This window comes from Rhinopithecus bieti, unplaced genomic scaffold (genome assembly GCF_001698545.2).
Source record: "Rhinopithecus bieti isolate Rb0 unplaced genomic scaffold, ASM169854v2 scaffold_9581, whole genome shotgun sequence".
NCBI lineage: Eukaryota > Metazoa > Chordata > Mammalia > Primates > Cercopithecidae > Rhinopithecus > Rhinopithecus bieti.
This window is the reverse complement of record NW_016806413.1, coordinates 3,284,737-3,300,651: the sequence shown is the minus strand read 5'-3', so window position 1 is coordinate 3,300,651 and position 15,915 is coordinate 3,284,737. Positions and strand designations below refer to the sequence as shown.

The following is a 15,915-nucleotide window of genomic DNA, read 5'->3' as shown; positions in this document are numbered from 1 at the left end:
AAGGTGCCCCTATTTTATCTGCTGTGGTTTCAGAACATTCTACTTCTATTGCTTCTTTCATGATTTATGGCTATACTGATAAAAGAAAGCTATTAAAAGGAAAAAATAGAGGTTTCTACCTAAAACCCTTCTTCTGGTCTTCCCATTTTTATTATTTTCTAATCCTCCTCTTTTGTTGTATAGATAATTCACTTTAGAAATGACTTTTTAGGAAACCTCTCAGTAGTCCTGTAGTCCCCTCCCCATGCTGTTGGCATTTGCTTTTCCTCAGATGAATGATTAGCATGTTCTTTTACTCTGTTTTGTTTTCATTTTGATCTTAAACTCTACCCCAACCCTAGAAATAGCATAATTCAGTTATGTTATGATATATAGACCTGCTGAGTGTTAGCCAGATGAGACTTCAGTGCTCCTTTCTGTGACCTCATTTCCAGCTAGCTCGAAGGCAACCAGTAAGGGGAAACTTATAACTCCCACCCTTTATATTATCAAAAACTTCATTATCTCTTCACTCCTTCCTATAGTTCCATGAGTTGGGGTTTTGTTTTTTAACCAAGCTGATTACATTTATTAAATATTTCCTTTTTTTCATTTTTATTAACCAAGCACCTATAGCTGGGTCTGAAATAAAAACATACACTTCAGATAGTCCTATCTATATGAAATTTGATTCAGATGGTTGATGTTTGGTAACCCGTGGATCTTTAATGTGAATAGACAATTCCATTAACATTTTTTGGAAATGATTATAGCGTAAGGTCCCCTGTACATTTTGCTCCCTTACACCCCCATCCCCCATTTACGGTTTCAGTGATCCCTTGCAGTCTTAAGATCTCAAGCTGAGGCTGTGGTCTATACGTTAGGAGTTTGTAGTTTTGTTAACATGTTTTTTTTTTTTTCTTACGGAAAAGATAACAAATATTCTCTAAAATGAACGGTTTTTCTTTTTTCTTAAGAGATGGGGCCTGGCTATGTTGCCCAGGCTAGAGCACAGTGGCTATTCACAGATGTGGTTTAGCACACTGTGGCCTCAAATTCCTGGGTTCAAGTGGTCCTCCCACCTCAGTCTCCCTACTAGCTGGGACTGTAGGCATGCACCACTGTTCCCGGCTTAAAATGAATGTTATATTAAGACATACCACTTCCCACCCCCATTTGTGGAGGAATATGGTGGATAATTTTTGTTGATGCCATTCTTAGTCCTATAATACCAGATGTCTAATTCTGGGGACCCAAGCTCCTGAATCATCACCTTTTTTAAAAAAAACCTCAATTACTAAGAATAAGAAGCTTTCCCTGTTTCTTCTCCCTCTCATCTCAAACTGTGTTGGCTTTGTGCCTCCTTGAACTTACTTACTGTCTGTTTCCCTTATCTGTTTCGCTAATTTCCACTGGAGCATCCTTAGTGGCTTGGGAGGCTTGTAAGGACAAGGGCATCTCTCATTCATCTCTGTCTGCTATGCCAAGAACAGTGCCTGCCACAGATGAAGCGGGGCAGGGCAGCAGCAGCCACCTTTGAATGTTTTCTCTGTGCTGAATGCTTAGCATGGATTCTGTTTTAATTCATTTAATGCCCACAGTAGCTTTACAAGACAGTAGATGACTATTAGTACTCCCATTTTAAAGATTGGGAACACATTTTAAAATAGTTTGGCTAAAGTCATAGCACTCTGTTTAGTGGCCTGTTTTTATTCTTTCCTTTGGCCCTTGGGATGAAAAAGTAAAATTATTCAAAGACAAAAGTAAAGTAAGAAGACAAATAAAAGTCTGGAAAATAAATATGTGGAATAAATGGCCCCTTGAATAATCACATTGTCTCAGTGGGAGAGTCATTTGCCCTCTCTGAAACTTAGTTACCCTGCTGTTCTTTTCTAGTTTAAATGCTTCAAATTATGTCATTTAGCTTAGCCAACTACTTGACATAGAATTGTATTTCTAAGTTTTTCAACCTTTTAGCATGTCTATATTTAGAAATTATTTGAGCCTTAACTGGAAAGTGCGGTTTTATGTTGCTTTTCTTCTTTTTTAGTCTTCTAATCGTGTGTCACATCATAGCAAGCAGAGTGTGTTAAGGTGATTGGACAAATCGTCCTGAAGAGAGAATTTCCAAATAATTGAACTTCTTGTTGTTTGTGAGGCTAATCTTTAACAGAGAAAGAAAGTTTTCTTCAGTCAAACAAGAATGTTGGGTAATTGTTAGTTGATATTTATATTGTTCATTGTATTTTTAAAACGTTATTTTGAATAATTGCACTATCAGGTACCCAGTTTGGCATGGACAAGAGGTAAAAAACCAAAAGGTAAAAAACCAAACTGGTTTATGCACAGTTATAGTATGAGATAGTACAGGAAATAATGTAATTAAACTCATTTTATAAAAGTTGATGTTTTGTAGGACTTATATGGAAAGATATGTATTTATTGTATTTCAAATGCATATGTATTAGTAGTTAGGTATGATTATAAGTAGTTGCGTTAAACATTGTCAATATTTGAACAATAGAAGAAAAAGTTTTTAACTACCTGGATTTTTATTGTTTATGTATTTTCATTGTAAGCCATTTAAAATCATCCCCTATTTTGCTGTGGAGGGATAGCCAAGTATATATTATTTTTTTAAACTTGGTAGGTTACCCTCCTTGTATAATGGACATAGTTGGAAAGGTGGGATTTACTTTACAGTGAATTTCTACAACATAACTTTTTGTAAATGAAGGACACATTGCAATAAAGGGAGAATAATTGTAATTGCCACTTGTTCACAGTGGTGGCTTGGGAGTTGGGACAAGTGACCCAAAATAGCAGGTTCAAGTGGTACAAAGAGGAGGATTTAAGTTAAACATCAACTGTATAAATGTCCTTTAAAAAAAATCTTAAGGTACTGCTAGGACTGGGGTTATGGATTCTTTTCACTGGCTATTTAAAGAATAGATGTGACTAGTCACCATTATTAAGATATGTTTGATTTTTGAATGGGAATGGCTCTCTGGATTCCAAAGTCAAGGCAAAGAAATGAAAGTGAGTAGAGTGGACTCCTGAGTGAGCTTGCTGTCCGGGGACAGATAATGCATGCATTCAAAAAGCAATGTCAGACCTCTTAGGGACACTGCAGAGCCAAGGGTTTGAACTGAATGATCCACAGTTCCCTTTCATCTTCATTTATGTAAATGTTTAATTTCAGTCTGTTTTTTTCATCTGATCATTAGTTTCCATCGGAGTATCCTTAGTAAAATTTATTGTACATATAGAAAAATCACATTGTGTGTAACTTTTGAGTTTCTGCCTTTGTGGCCAGTCTTTGTTTAGTTTGAACCAAGGAAAAGATATTAAGTTTTAATTATCTTGGGAAATAACATGGAACCTACATTATTTTGGGTGTTTTAAGTTTAAATGGAAACAGCAGTTGAATGTTAACAGATGTGATGACAAAGGCCGTGTGGTCTGCCCTTCCATTCTCTTTTAAGCATTTTGTGGTCTAGAATACTTCTTGGATTGGTTTCTTAATTATGTGAATGTTTATATTATCATGTCTGTTCTTTAGTTTCTGGAATGAATAAATGATTTGTGATGCCTTTCCTAAGTCCTTTTCATCTTCAAAATTTTTTTTCATCTGAACAAAAGATCATTTTCCCATATGATTGATGGGTTTGCTTTTTATTTAATGATGAAAGAGGTAAGGAGTTGTTTCTTACTGTCAGAGTTAGTCTAATGCTAGAGTTGAGAGGTCCTTAGATGTCAGGTAGTCCAGCCTTACCATTGGTGCAGAAATGCCTTATGCAGAATTTTAGACAGATGTTTGCCCCGCCTTTGCTGGAATACTTTGTGATGGATAACTCACTGCCTTTTCTGGTATTGTAACGGCTCCATTGAGTAGTTCCCCATTTTTAAGCTGAAGTGTGCCTCTTGGTTACTTATACCTTTGGTCCTAGTTTCATCCTCTGGCGTAATACATAACCAGTCTTTTTCCTGATTGACTATATTGATGGCCATGTTTCTTTCCTCCTTGAGCTTTAATTTTCTTGCCTATAAAATGACATGAGTTACTTCACCTGGTTACTTCACTAGCATTGAGGTAAAGAACAACTTGAGATAATTGTGACCTTAGGCAAAATTCTTTTCAGATCTCAGAGTATTAATATATTAGTTTTATTTCTGGTATATATTCTAATGGGAGAAACAGCAGTGTGTTGTCTGTTGGCTTGGGCACCTGGACAGATACTTTCCAGTTGATGTTATTGCTATATTAACAAAGACATTAGTTTATCTCTTCATTGAACATTCATTGACCGCTCACTGTTTACTAGCACTTACTATAAAAACAGTGAAGAAGACAGACGCCTTCCCTGCCCTATTGGGGCTTCTTTTCCTTCATGGATGTTTGTACTTTGAGATATAAATGCTTTTGACTGCTCAAGATAAAATATTATTGTTAGCCCACTTTTACTCTTAATGTTTTTGGTTTTCTAATTAGTCCAGTATTTAAAAGTATGTCTTTGATTTATAGATATTTGGAGTCTGGGAGTGATCCTTTTCATGTTGGTGTGTGGGCAGCCACCCTTTCAAGAAGCCAATGACAGTGAAACACTGACAATGATCATGGATTGCAAATATACAGTACCATCCCATGTGTCTAAAGAGTGTAAAGAGTAAGTAAAAAAAAAAGTATGTGGAAACCTTAAGGACTCAGATTAAAACCAAAAGTTTTAATTCCATTAACATGTCAAGAAAATGTGAGAGGACTTCAAACATTCAAGCATCTGGGTTCATTTTAATTTTTGAATTTAGTATTTCTACTGTTGTTAAGAGTGTTTGGTGGGGGGGGCGGGTAGTTAACCCCTGAATATGATCTGAAATTTAATATTAGAGTACAAAATGTATTCATCTATTTCTTATTCAAGAAATAATATTGCATGCCTCTTCAGCCTTCGGGAGTGGTGGTTATTTCACTTGAAGTGAAGAAATACCATGGGAACTACCTTTCTCTGCATGAGCAAAAAGCAAGATCACCTGGAATTGTTTTAAGTTCCAGAGAAGAGTTAGGGCATTTTCTTTCCTGAATAGACCATCAACACACTATTTTAGGGTTTACATAGTACATCTCATAATTTTCTTCACACACGCCTCCTGCCAATTGACTAAAGCTGTTTAGGTTTATGCGACTATGGGAAGCCAACAACAAAAAGTATACTCGATTATTTGGAATTTAAATTAGTGCATAGTACTATGATAATGTGTAGTGAGAAATACAGTAATGGAATAGAACTGTTGGAAGTTCAGTATTTCATTGACATTGTAAGTGACATTTTTTTAATGACCTCAGCTGAGGTTATAGCCACTACTTAGAGGACTTTGCTGTGGAAAGTTTTGAGTTTCTCCTATCAACTGGTAAGAAGGAAATCTGATTGCTTGAGGAATTTTTTTCTCTAAGTGAAGCCCCATCTCAGGTGGATGTTTAAGAACTTAGGTATTCAAGGCTGAGGCGGGTGGATCACGAGGTCAGGAGATCGAGACCATCCTGGCTAACACGGTGAAACCCTGTCTCTACTAAAAATACAAAAAATTAGCTGGGCGTGGAGGCCGGTGCCTGTGGTCCCAGCTACTTGGGAGGCTGAAGCAGGAGAATGGCGTGAACCTAGGAGGTGGAGCTTGCAGTGAGCCAAGATTGCGCCATTGCACTCCAGCCTGGGTGACAGAGTGAGACTCCGTCTCAAAAAAAAAAAAAAGACCTTAGGTATTCAAACTCTGGATTCAGATATTGACTTCTCCATTTACTAATGATGTTAGAGTGGTAGAAACTACCATATAGGGTTATTGTGAAAATTAAATGAATTAATATGTGTAAAGCTCTTAGCTCGGTCCTTAGCACATAGGAAACTATGAATATTGATGATGATTATTTTTATGACCTTACTGTTAACTATTCTCTACCCCAGGAAGCAGGGCAGCTGTCTGGGGGCATACGTTGTCTGCATGTTGAATGTTTGTGATTCATGTTATAATTCAAGGAGTATTTCCACAGCTTCTACTGAAAAGCTTATTTTATATTGATATATATATATCATTCAAATAAGTATACAGTGTATATGTAGTAAAATGAGTACCTATGTACCCCATTATCTAGCTTAAGAAGTAGAACAGTTCCTAGTGTCTAGTAGCTGTCTGTGTTTCCCTCCTAGAAGAATTATTTTTAATACTTATTGGGGCTGGGTGCAGTGGCTCACATCTGTAATCCCAGCACTTTTTGAAGCCGAGACAAGCAGATCACAAGATCAGGAGTTCGAGACCAGCCTGACCAACATGGTGAAACCCTGTTTCTACTAAAAATACGAAAATTAGCTGAGTGTGGTGGCATGCGCCTGTAATCCCAGCTACTCAGAAGGCTGAGGCAGGAGAATCACTTGAACCCGGGAGGTGGCGGTTGCAGTGAGCTGAGATCATGCCACTGCACTCCAGCCTGGGTGACAGAGCAAGACTCTGTCTCAAAAAAAATAATAATAATAATTATTGGCCGGGCACAGTGGCTCACGCCTGTAATCCCAGCACTTCGGGAGGCGGGCGGATCACTAGGTCAGGAGATCAAGACCATCCTGGCTAACACGGTGAAACCCCGTCTCTACTAAAAATACAAAAAATTAGCCGGGCGTGGTGGCGGGGCACCTGTAGTCCCAGCTACTCGGGAGGCTGAGGCAGGAGAATGGCGTGAACCCCGGAGGCAGAGCTGGCAGTGAGCCCAGACCGCACCACTGCACTCCAGCCTGGGTGACAGAGCGAGACTCCGTCTCAAAAAAAAAAAAAATTATTATTATTATTATTGGGGCCAGGCATGGTGGCTCACGCCTGTAATCCCAGCATTTTGGGAGGCCAAGATGGAAGGATCATTTGTGCCCAGGAGTTCAAGACCAGCCTGGGAAACACAGGGAGACCCTGTCTCTACTAAACAAACAAACAAAAAAAGAAAAATCAGCCATTTATGGTGGCCCATGCCTGTGGTCCCAGCTGCTGGAGAGGCTGAGGTGGGAGGATGGCATGGGCCCAGAAGGTCGAGGACGCAGTTAGCTGTGATTGCGCCACTGCACTCCAGTCTGGGTGACAGAATAAGACCCTGTCTCAAAAAAAAAAAAAAATTATTGGGACTATTTAGGTTTTAAACTTTTTTCTGTATCAGTTTTGCTAACCTGTGTTTTTTAAGGGACATGTCTGTTTTATCTAATTTTTCAAATGTATTAACCTCAAGTATTTATCTTTTTTATTTTTTTGAGATGGAGTCTAGAACTGTCACCAGGCTAGAGTGCAGTGGCACAGTCTCAGCTCACTGCAGCTTCCACCTCCTGGGTTCAAGCGATTCTCCTGCATCAGCCTCCCAGTTAGCTGGGACTAGAGGTGTGCACCACCATGCCCAGCTAATTTTTGTATTTTTAGTAGAGACGGTGTTTCACCATGTTGGTCAGGATGGTCTCGATCTCTCAACCTCATGATCCGCCCACCTCGACCTCCCAAAGTGCTGGGATTGCAGGCGTGAGCCACTATGCCCAGCCTATAGTATCTTTTAGTTGTATTTTTTAAGTCTATAAGAAGTGTGGATATATTGTCCTTTTTTATTTCAATAGTGATAATTTGTGCTTTTTTGTCTTGATCAGTTTTGCAAGAAGTCTATTATTTTATTAGTCTTTTTCTAAGAACTACCTTTTGCTTTTATTAACAATTATAATTTTTGTTTTATGTTTTCTTAATTTTCTTTTCTCTTGTCTATAGTATTTCATGCCACTCACTTCCATGGGCTAATTCTGTTCTTTTTCTTTCTGTTGTCAGATACTTAGCTCACAAATTTCCCTTTTCTGTTGTAATAATTTAAGGCTATAAATTGCCTTCTGATACCATGTTAGCTGCATCCCACTGGTTTTGATTTATAGTCCTTTTGCTATTATTCAGTTCTAATAAGTATTTTCTAGTTTGTGTTGATTTATTTCATGTGTGAGTTTTTTACAGGGGTGTTTTACATTTCCAAATCTATGGCATTTTTCTAATTAGCTTTTTATTGATTTCTACCTTAACTGTGTTATGGTCCAAGAATAATAGCCTCTATGGTACCAGTGTTGTTTTTGTTTTTTTTGGTTTTTCAAATTGCTGAGGCTTGCTTATGGCCTAGCATAAGATCTTTTTGTTCTGGAAAATAGTGTATATTTTCCAATTTTGGAGTTCTGTATAAATTCATAAGATCAAGCTTTTTGATTATGCTGTTCAAAATTATTTGCATCCTTTCTGAGTTTTTTTTTCTCCTAGTTGATCAGTTACCAAGATATTCTTCCACTGTGATGGTGGATATGTTTTATTCTTGGAGCTCTGTCAGTTTTTGCTTTGTTTTGAGGTAATGTTATTAGGTGCAAACAAGTTGAAAACTGTCTTATCTTCCCATTCTATCAATTTGTATCAGTGAGGTAATGGCCCTAGCCACACCAGTCTTCTGTTGGTTACTATTTGTGTACTGTATAATTTTTCTTTCTTTTCTTACTTTAAACTTTCCATTGTTCTGGTTTTAAATACATCTTTTTTTAACAGACTGGAGCCAAGTTTTTCTTTAATCCCATCTGATCATTTTTGTGTTTTAAATGGAGAGTTTATTCCATTTACATTTATTGTAGTCACTGATAGATGTAGATCTATTTATGCCATCTTTTTATATGTTTTATGTTTGTCCTACTTGTTTTTTTCTTTTTCTTTTTCTTTTTTTTTTGAGACGGAGTCTCGCTCTGTTCCTCAGGCTAGAGTGCAGTGGGGCGATCTCCACTCACTGCAAGCTCCACCTCCTGGGTTCATGCCATTCTCCTGCCTCAGCCTCCCGTGTAGCTGGGACTACAGGTGCCTGCCACTGCGCCTGGCTAATTTTTGTAGTTTTAGTAGAGACGGGATTTCACCGTGTTAGCCAGGATGGTCTCGATCTCCTGACTTTGTGATCCGCCCGTCTCAGCCTCCCAAAGTGCTGGGGTTACGGGCGTGAGCCACCACGCCCGGCCTGTTTTTTCTTTTTACCCCGTTCTTCTTTGGAGTTGATGGAGGATTCCTTTCCTTTCCCTTTCACCTCCTTCTTTCTCTTTTTCTTTCTTCCCTGTCTCCCTCCCCTTCCTTCCTTCCTCCCTCCCTTCCCCTCCCCCTCCCTCTGCCCTCTCTTTCCTCCCCTCTCCTTCCCTCCCTTCTTCCCTTTCCTCTCCTCCTTCCCCTCCCTCCATCCTCTCTCTTGCTTCTCCCTCCCTTGCTCTCTCTCTGTCCTCCCTCCCTCCCTCTTTCTTTTCTTAGGGTCTTGCTTTATTGCCCAGGCTGGAATACAGTGGTACAATCATACATCGCTCACTGCAGCCTTCAATTCCTGGGCTCAAGTGGTTGTCCTGCCTCAGCCTCCTGAGTAGCTGGGACTACAGGTGCTTGCCACCATGCCTGGCTAATTTTTAAACTTTTTGTAGAGACTGGGTCTCACTATGTTGCCCAGGCTGTTCTCAAACTCCTGGTCTCAAGAGATCCTCCAGCCTCTGCCTCCCAAAGTGCTGGGATTATAGACATGAGCTACCATGCCCTGCCAAAGTTTTTCTTTTTCCCCTCGTTTGACTTTCTCCCTGAATTAGCTAGGAAGTTATAGTCTGTTATTTTAGTGATTTTTCTACCTGTTTTAACACAGATACACATTTTTTTGTTTATTTTTGTTTTTGTTTTGGTTTTTTTTGAGACGGAGTCTCACTTGTTGCCCTGACTGGAGTGCAGTGGTGCGATCTCAGCTCGCTGCAAGCTCCGCCTCCCAGGTTCACGCCATTCTCCTGCCTCAGCCTCCCGAGTAGCTGGGACTACATACAGGTGCCCACCACCACGCTTGGCTAATTTTTTGTATCATTAGTAGAGATGGGGTTTCACCTGTTAGCCGGGATGGCCTCAATCTCCTGACCTCGTGATCCACCTGCCTTGGCCTCCCAAAGTGCTGGGATTACAGGTGTGAGCCACCGTGCCCGGCCAAATATACATGTTTTTATACCTTTTTTTTTTCTTTGAGATGGAGTCTCACTCTGTTCTGTCGCCCAGGCTGGAGTGCAGTCATGCAATCTTGGCTCACTGCAGCCTCCACCTCCTAGGTTCAAGTGATTCTCGTGCCTCAGCCTCCAGAGTAACTGGGATTACAGGCACCCGCCACCACACCTGGCTAATTTTTTGTATTTTTAGTATTGACGGGGTTTTGCATTTTGCCCAGGCTGGTCTCGAACTCCTGAGCTCAGGCAATCCACCTGCCTCAGCCTCCCAAAGTGTTAGGATTAAAGGCATGAGCCACCATGCTCAGGGGCCTCATGTTTTTATACTTAATTTAACAAAAACTATAGCTGATTCTTATTTATTTTTGGGGGGAGGGGTGGGGAATGGTCTCACCCTGTCACCCAGGTTGGAATGCCGCAGTGCAATAATGGCTCACTACAGTCTCGACCTCAGCCTCAAGTGATCCTCCCAAGTAGCTGGAACCACAGGTGCAGGTCACCACACCTGGCTATTTTTTTTGTTTTTTATTTTTTTTGTAGAGATGGTGTATTAGTCTATTTTCATACTGCTGTAAAGAACTTCCCCAGACTGGGTAATTTATAGAGGAAAGAGATTTAATTGACTTGCAGTTCAGCATGGCTGGAGAGGCCTCAGGAAACTTAGAGTCATGGCCGAAAGTGAAGGGGAAGCAAGGTGCCTTTTTCACAAGGCAGCAGGAAGGAAAAGGAACTCAGGAGAAGCTACTGAACACTTAATAAAACCATCAGCTCATCATCACTATCACGAGAACAGCATGGGGGAAACTGCCCCCATGATTCATTTACCTCCACCTGGTCTCTCCCTTGACACGTGGGGATTATGGGGATTATAAGGATTATAATTCAAAATTAGATTTGGGTGGAGACACAAAGCCTAATCTTATCAGTGTCTGATATGTTACCCAGGCTGGTCTGAGACTCCTAGACTCAAGCCGTCCCTCCACCTCAGCCTTCCAAAGTGCCGTGATGATGGGCATGAGCCACTGTGTCCGGCCTCTTTATTCTCTTCTTGAACAACACAAAATCTTTAGAATATTTTAACTACCATACAATATTTTAATAATTTTTCAAATGCCGCAAAGTAGATATGATTATCATTCTACACAGTTAAAAATTTCGTATTTACCCAGATGCTTGACAGAAACTGTTGACCCTTCCAAGTGGAATCACACTATCCTGTCAAAATAAAATTGTGTAGAATTTGTTTGGATGAACATGTGTTGGTGATAAGCATTCTCAGTTTTTATTTGGAATGTCTTCAAGTTATGTATGCTCCTAAAAGATGGTTTCATTGAGTATAGAATTCTAGGTTGATAGTTATTTTCTCTCAGCTCATGGAAGATACTATTCCACTATTTTCTGGCATTTGTTGTTGCTGTTGAGAAGTCAGCTGTCCATCTTATCATCTTGTTGTCTCCACGTAGGTGTCCTGTCTTCACTTAGGCTGCTTTAAGATTTTGTTTATTGTGCTTAGGATATGTTAGGCTTAGTGGTTCAGGATTTGTGCTCTTTGATGAATTTTGGAAAATTCTCAGCCATTATCTTTTCAAATATAGTTTCTTCCTGATTTTCTCATTTCTCTCACTCTGTCCTCTTCTTTTTATAAAACTGTTTTATATTTCCTATCTCAGTCTGTTGATACAGTTATTTCCTTAATTTTATCTTACATTGATTCTGTGTCTAATTTTAAATTTTGTTTGTTGATTTTGTTTTTAGTTATAGTGATTATTTTTCATTTTAGAAGCCCTATTTAGTTTTTTCTCCACTGCCTAGTAATTTTATGTATAGTAGCTTTATTTATAGTATAAAGTATCATCTTTAGTTCACTGGCTATATTATTTTCAAGATTCTCTTTCATGTCTTAAACATACTTAACACGGTTACATTTTACATCTGAAAATTTCAGTATCTGAAGTATTTGCATTCTGAGTTTGCTTGTTTCCGAGGTCTTGCTATTGGTAACTTGTTTCTTTTGTGGTTTTGACTGATATTCTTTGTAATATTATTTGGAGAATTATTTGAGGCTGGTTTTCAGTTACATTCCTACAGGAGGGGTCTGTATATTTACTTTACTAGTTGCGCAGGAGTGCTTCCAGCTGAAAGCACTATAAATTAACTTCTGTGTACCACACAGATATCAATAGTTTGGAACACAGACTTGTGTGAGGACCGGCTTGTAGTAAGAAGTTCTAAGTTGTTTCTCATTTTTCATTTACCCTCACATCAAAGCTGGAGTCCTAGCTCTTTGCAAGGACTCTAGTTGTACTGTCTACCTTCAGTAGGCCTTACACATTATATTCTGTTATATGCACCCAACATAGCCTGTAAAGCTGAAGCAGATGTCATTCACTTCATAAGGGTTCTGCTTTTACTTCATTTTTAGTTGCTGAGTGTTATTTATTCTGCCAAAATGGTGCCTTTAAATAAAATATTTTCCTAAAAATACATGACATGGGCCAGGCACGGTGGCTCACGCCCGTAATTCCAGCACTTTGGGAGGCTGAGGCAGGCGGATCACTAGGTCAAGAGATCAAGAGCATCCTGGCCACTATAGTGAAACCCGTCTCTACCAAAAATACAAAACTTAGCTGGGTGTGGTGGCTCATTCCTGTAGTCCCAGCTACTTGGGAGGCTGAGGCAGGAGGATTGCTTGAACCCAGGAGTTAGAGGTTGCAGTGAGCCGAGGTCGCGCCACCGCACTCCAACCTGGTAACGGAGCGAGACTCTGTTTCAAAAAAAAATAAAAAACAAAAAAAATCACGTAGTATTTTAGTTGTCTTCATCAGAAGCATCATTCATTTTTTTTCTGAAGCAGAAGTGGGCTTGTGTACTCTATTCTGTATGTCATTGCTGATCATTGAATTTGATTCTGGTATGTCACTAAGCCAGCAGTTAATTCAAGAACAGATGTTGATACCTATAGTTAATTCTAGATGATAGGGAGCTCTTATTTATGCATTTGGCTTATCAGTATACCCGGAGGTTGTGATTTTTTATTTTATGACTACAGTGGTACTAAATTTTTATTATTCCCATCTGCCCCACTGCCACCACTAGTGCACCTAATTTAATTGATGGTATAGGAAATCATTTTTATTAATAAAATGATCCATCATTACTAATCCTTGCAAGCAGTTTGCTTTAACAGTGGACTTACTTTCCTTTCCAGCCTGATCACACGGATGCTACAGAGAGATCCCAAGAGAAGGGCTTCTTTAGAAGAGATTGAAAATCATCCTTGGCTTCAGGGAGTGGACCCTTCACCAGCCACAAAGTATAACATTCCCCTTGTGTCATACAAAAATCTCTCGGAAGAGGAGCACAACAGCATCATTCAGCGCATGGTGCTTGGGGACATAGCGGATCGAGACGCCATTGTAGAGTACGTCAATGCCTGTCAGTACAGGGGGCCACAGGTTTAGGATTCTTGGAATGGGCTCTCTTTACTTAACACACAGCCTTTGGACACCTGTGTAATAGGTGGCAAGAGTTGTGTCATTTATCTCTAAAGTTCTTGGCCCAGGGTCTGACACAGGGTTTTTTTGGTGTTTTGGTTTTATGCTAGTGAACAAGTAAGCCATTGCTGGGTGGTGTCAGTGAGTGCTGTGACCTTTTTCCCTTTCTGTAGGGGTGGAATGAAACAGCTTGTTTTGTATCCCAGTATATACCTTATCTGTAGCACTATTCTCATTCCTCTGTCTCCTTCTGGTCCCCACAGTGAGTAGGGAGAAGAGTACCACATGCCTAGAGTCCTCTAAATCAGGAGGTGGTAAATGGTGCCGGCCACACATTTTTATAAGTGAAGTTTTATTGGGCCACAGCCATGCCCATTCATTTAAGTATTGTCAATGGTTGCATTGTGCTACAATGGCAGAGTGGTTGTGGGAGAGACCACATGGCCCACAAAGCCTGAAATATTTATTGTCTGGCCCTTGAGAGACCCTGCTGCAGCCACCTGGAGTCTGCAGGTTATACAAGTTGTTAATTACATCCTTTAAAACCAAAGCCAGTTTTTAATAAACAGTTTGGAATCAAAGATAATACAGAGAAAAAATGCATTTTCTTAGTTCTGATAATGATTAAAATCTGTAAGAGGTCCTGACTGTAAAAATAAGGAATATTTCCACAAATTAAAGGTCAAAGGTTATTTAATGTGTTGGATGAAACAGTTGGGTATGTTGGAAAGAGAGTATGCCCTAGAAGGCAAAAAAGGGGTTCCCATCAGGAGGGCCCTTTCGGGATTTGATCCATTTCCCTGACTTGGGGGAAGAGAAGCCTGTGGGCTGGACCTGCAGACCCCTGCTGTGTGTCTTCCTGCCACACGCATGCCCACTGGAAGGCTCTGATCCCCAAGAAGGGCAGTGTCTATATAAAGGACACTTTAGAGTGTTTTACATTAATGGAAAGAAAGGTTTATAAAAATAAACTCAGGTTCTTAATTTTGGTTTAAGTACAAATTTCTATGAGTTTCCAAATGTATTATGATTCTTTACAGTATTGACTCACAGCTACTTAAATGACCTAAACATGTGACAAAGACAGGACACTTGCTGTTTCTGCTATAGACACTCACTTTTGGAATGTGTAGAAAATGATTTTTCACTTTTGAGTGGATAAAAGGCTGTTTATATCTCTCTGAACTGGCCTTATGTTCTTAGCTTAAAACATATATATATGCAGTAGTGTCATCTAGAACTACTTAGTTAATATAAATTCAGTTATAAATCCAAAAGGTAGTACAATTTAAATGGTTGAGGTGACTCCAGTTTGCCAGTTTGCTGGTTTCCCGATAGCTGGGCGAGCCAGTCTTGCTGTCCCCTCAGCTAGCCTTACTCCGTGCTTGCTGCTCACATCGTGAGAAGCTGCTCATTCTGAGGGTGACTCCTGAGTTCCAACACACACCTTTGTCTCACAATACATTTCCAAACCCAAGCCAACTCCTGTATTCAGTACTTTGCTGAAGAAACTAATAAGTCATTCTACCCTTGAATTTTACCTTGGACACTTCCTTTGGAATCGCATGCCTCAGCCTGCCCTGCCCCCATTAGTTGTGACCCCAGTGCACATTTTGAAAAATGGGTGTCCACTGTTGCTTCTTTCCTGAGTGTTCATTGTGTAAGTATTTTCAGTAACTACAGAAAGTTTCTGAAAACCATAGTTATTTCCTGGCCTTGTGGGACCCACCAAAGCATGCCCCAGTATATCCAGTGACAGGCCAGCTACAAAAGAGTGGGCAGGGCTATCTATGGGCCTTGTTGGGCCTTGCGTCCCAGCACCGTGTCTAGCCAGACTGGGTACTCGGTGAGCATTACTTTTTAAATGGATGAATGACTACATTGACCTTATTCACAGCAATTAATGGTGACATACTTTCAATTTCTTTAATAATTCTGTAGTGCCTAAATTGCCAGTAAATGCAGAGGGAGTATGAAAATAAAAACATTTTCTAATTTTTCTGACTGATATTAGTACTTCAGTGCACATTCATGTAACACAGACTTCGTCTTCATTTCATACTTCTAGTGGAAGCAAGTAAGCTACCTGAACAAACACTGTACACACAAATCCAGATTTTGAATGATACGTGCACTCATTATCTTAAGTGCCTAAAACTGATGTCTAACTCAGCTGCTGTTGGCATTTTGGATTTTTCTCTCATTTATGAAAATGTTCATAAAATATGAACATTTTATGCAGTTGTTTTAGAATGTTGAGTGACCTAAATAGCTACTAGTTTAATTTTTTTTCTGGTTTGCATTTTTTGCATAATTTTAAAGATTCCAGCCATTGAATTTAACTTGCGTGTGCTTTTAAAAATCAGTTCTGCTTCTTGTAAAAAACCTCCTGATATGGCTGACGTTTGCTCTCA

General features: G+C 39.7%; 1 protein-coding gene across 1 annotated transcript in view; it reads left to right on the top strand.

Annotated features, from left to right (window-relative positions):
• Positions 1 to 15,915, top strand: part of SNRK (SNF related kinase) — a 69,697-nt gene that overhangs the window by 46,006 nt on the left and 7,776 nt on the right. The window contains 2 exon segments of the mRNA XM_017876323.1: positions 4,505 to 4,646; positions 13,216 to 13,428. Of these exon segments, the coding sequence (XP_017731812.1) occupies positions 4,505 to 4,646; positions 13,216 to 13,428 (355 nt within the window).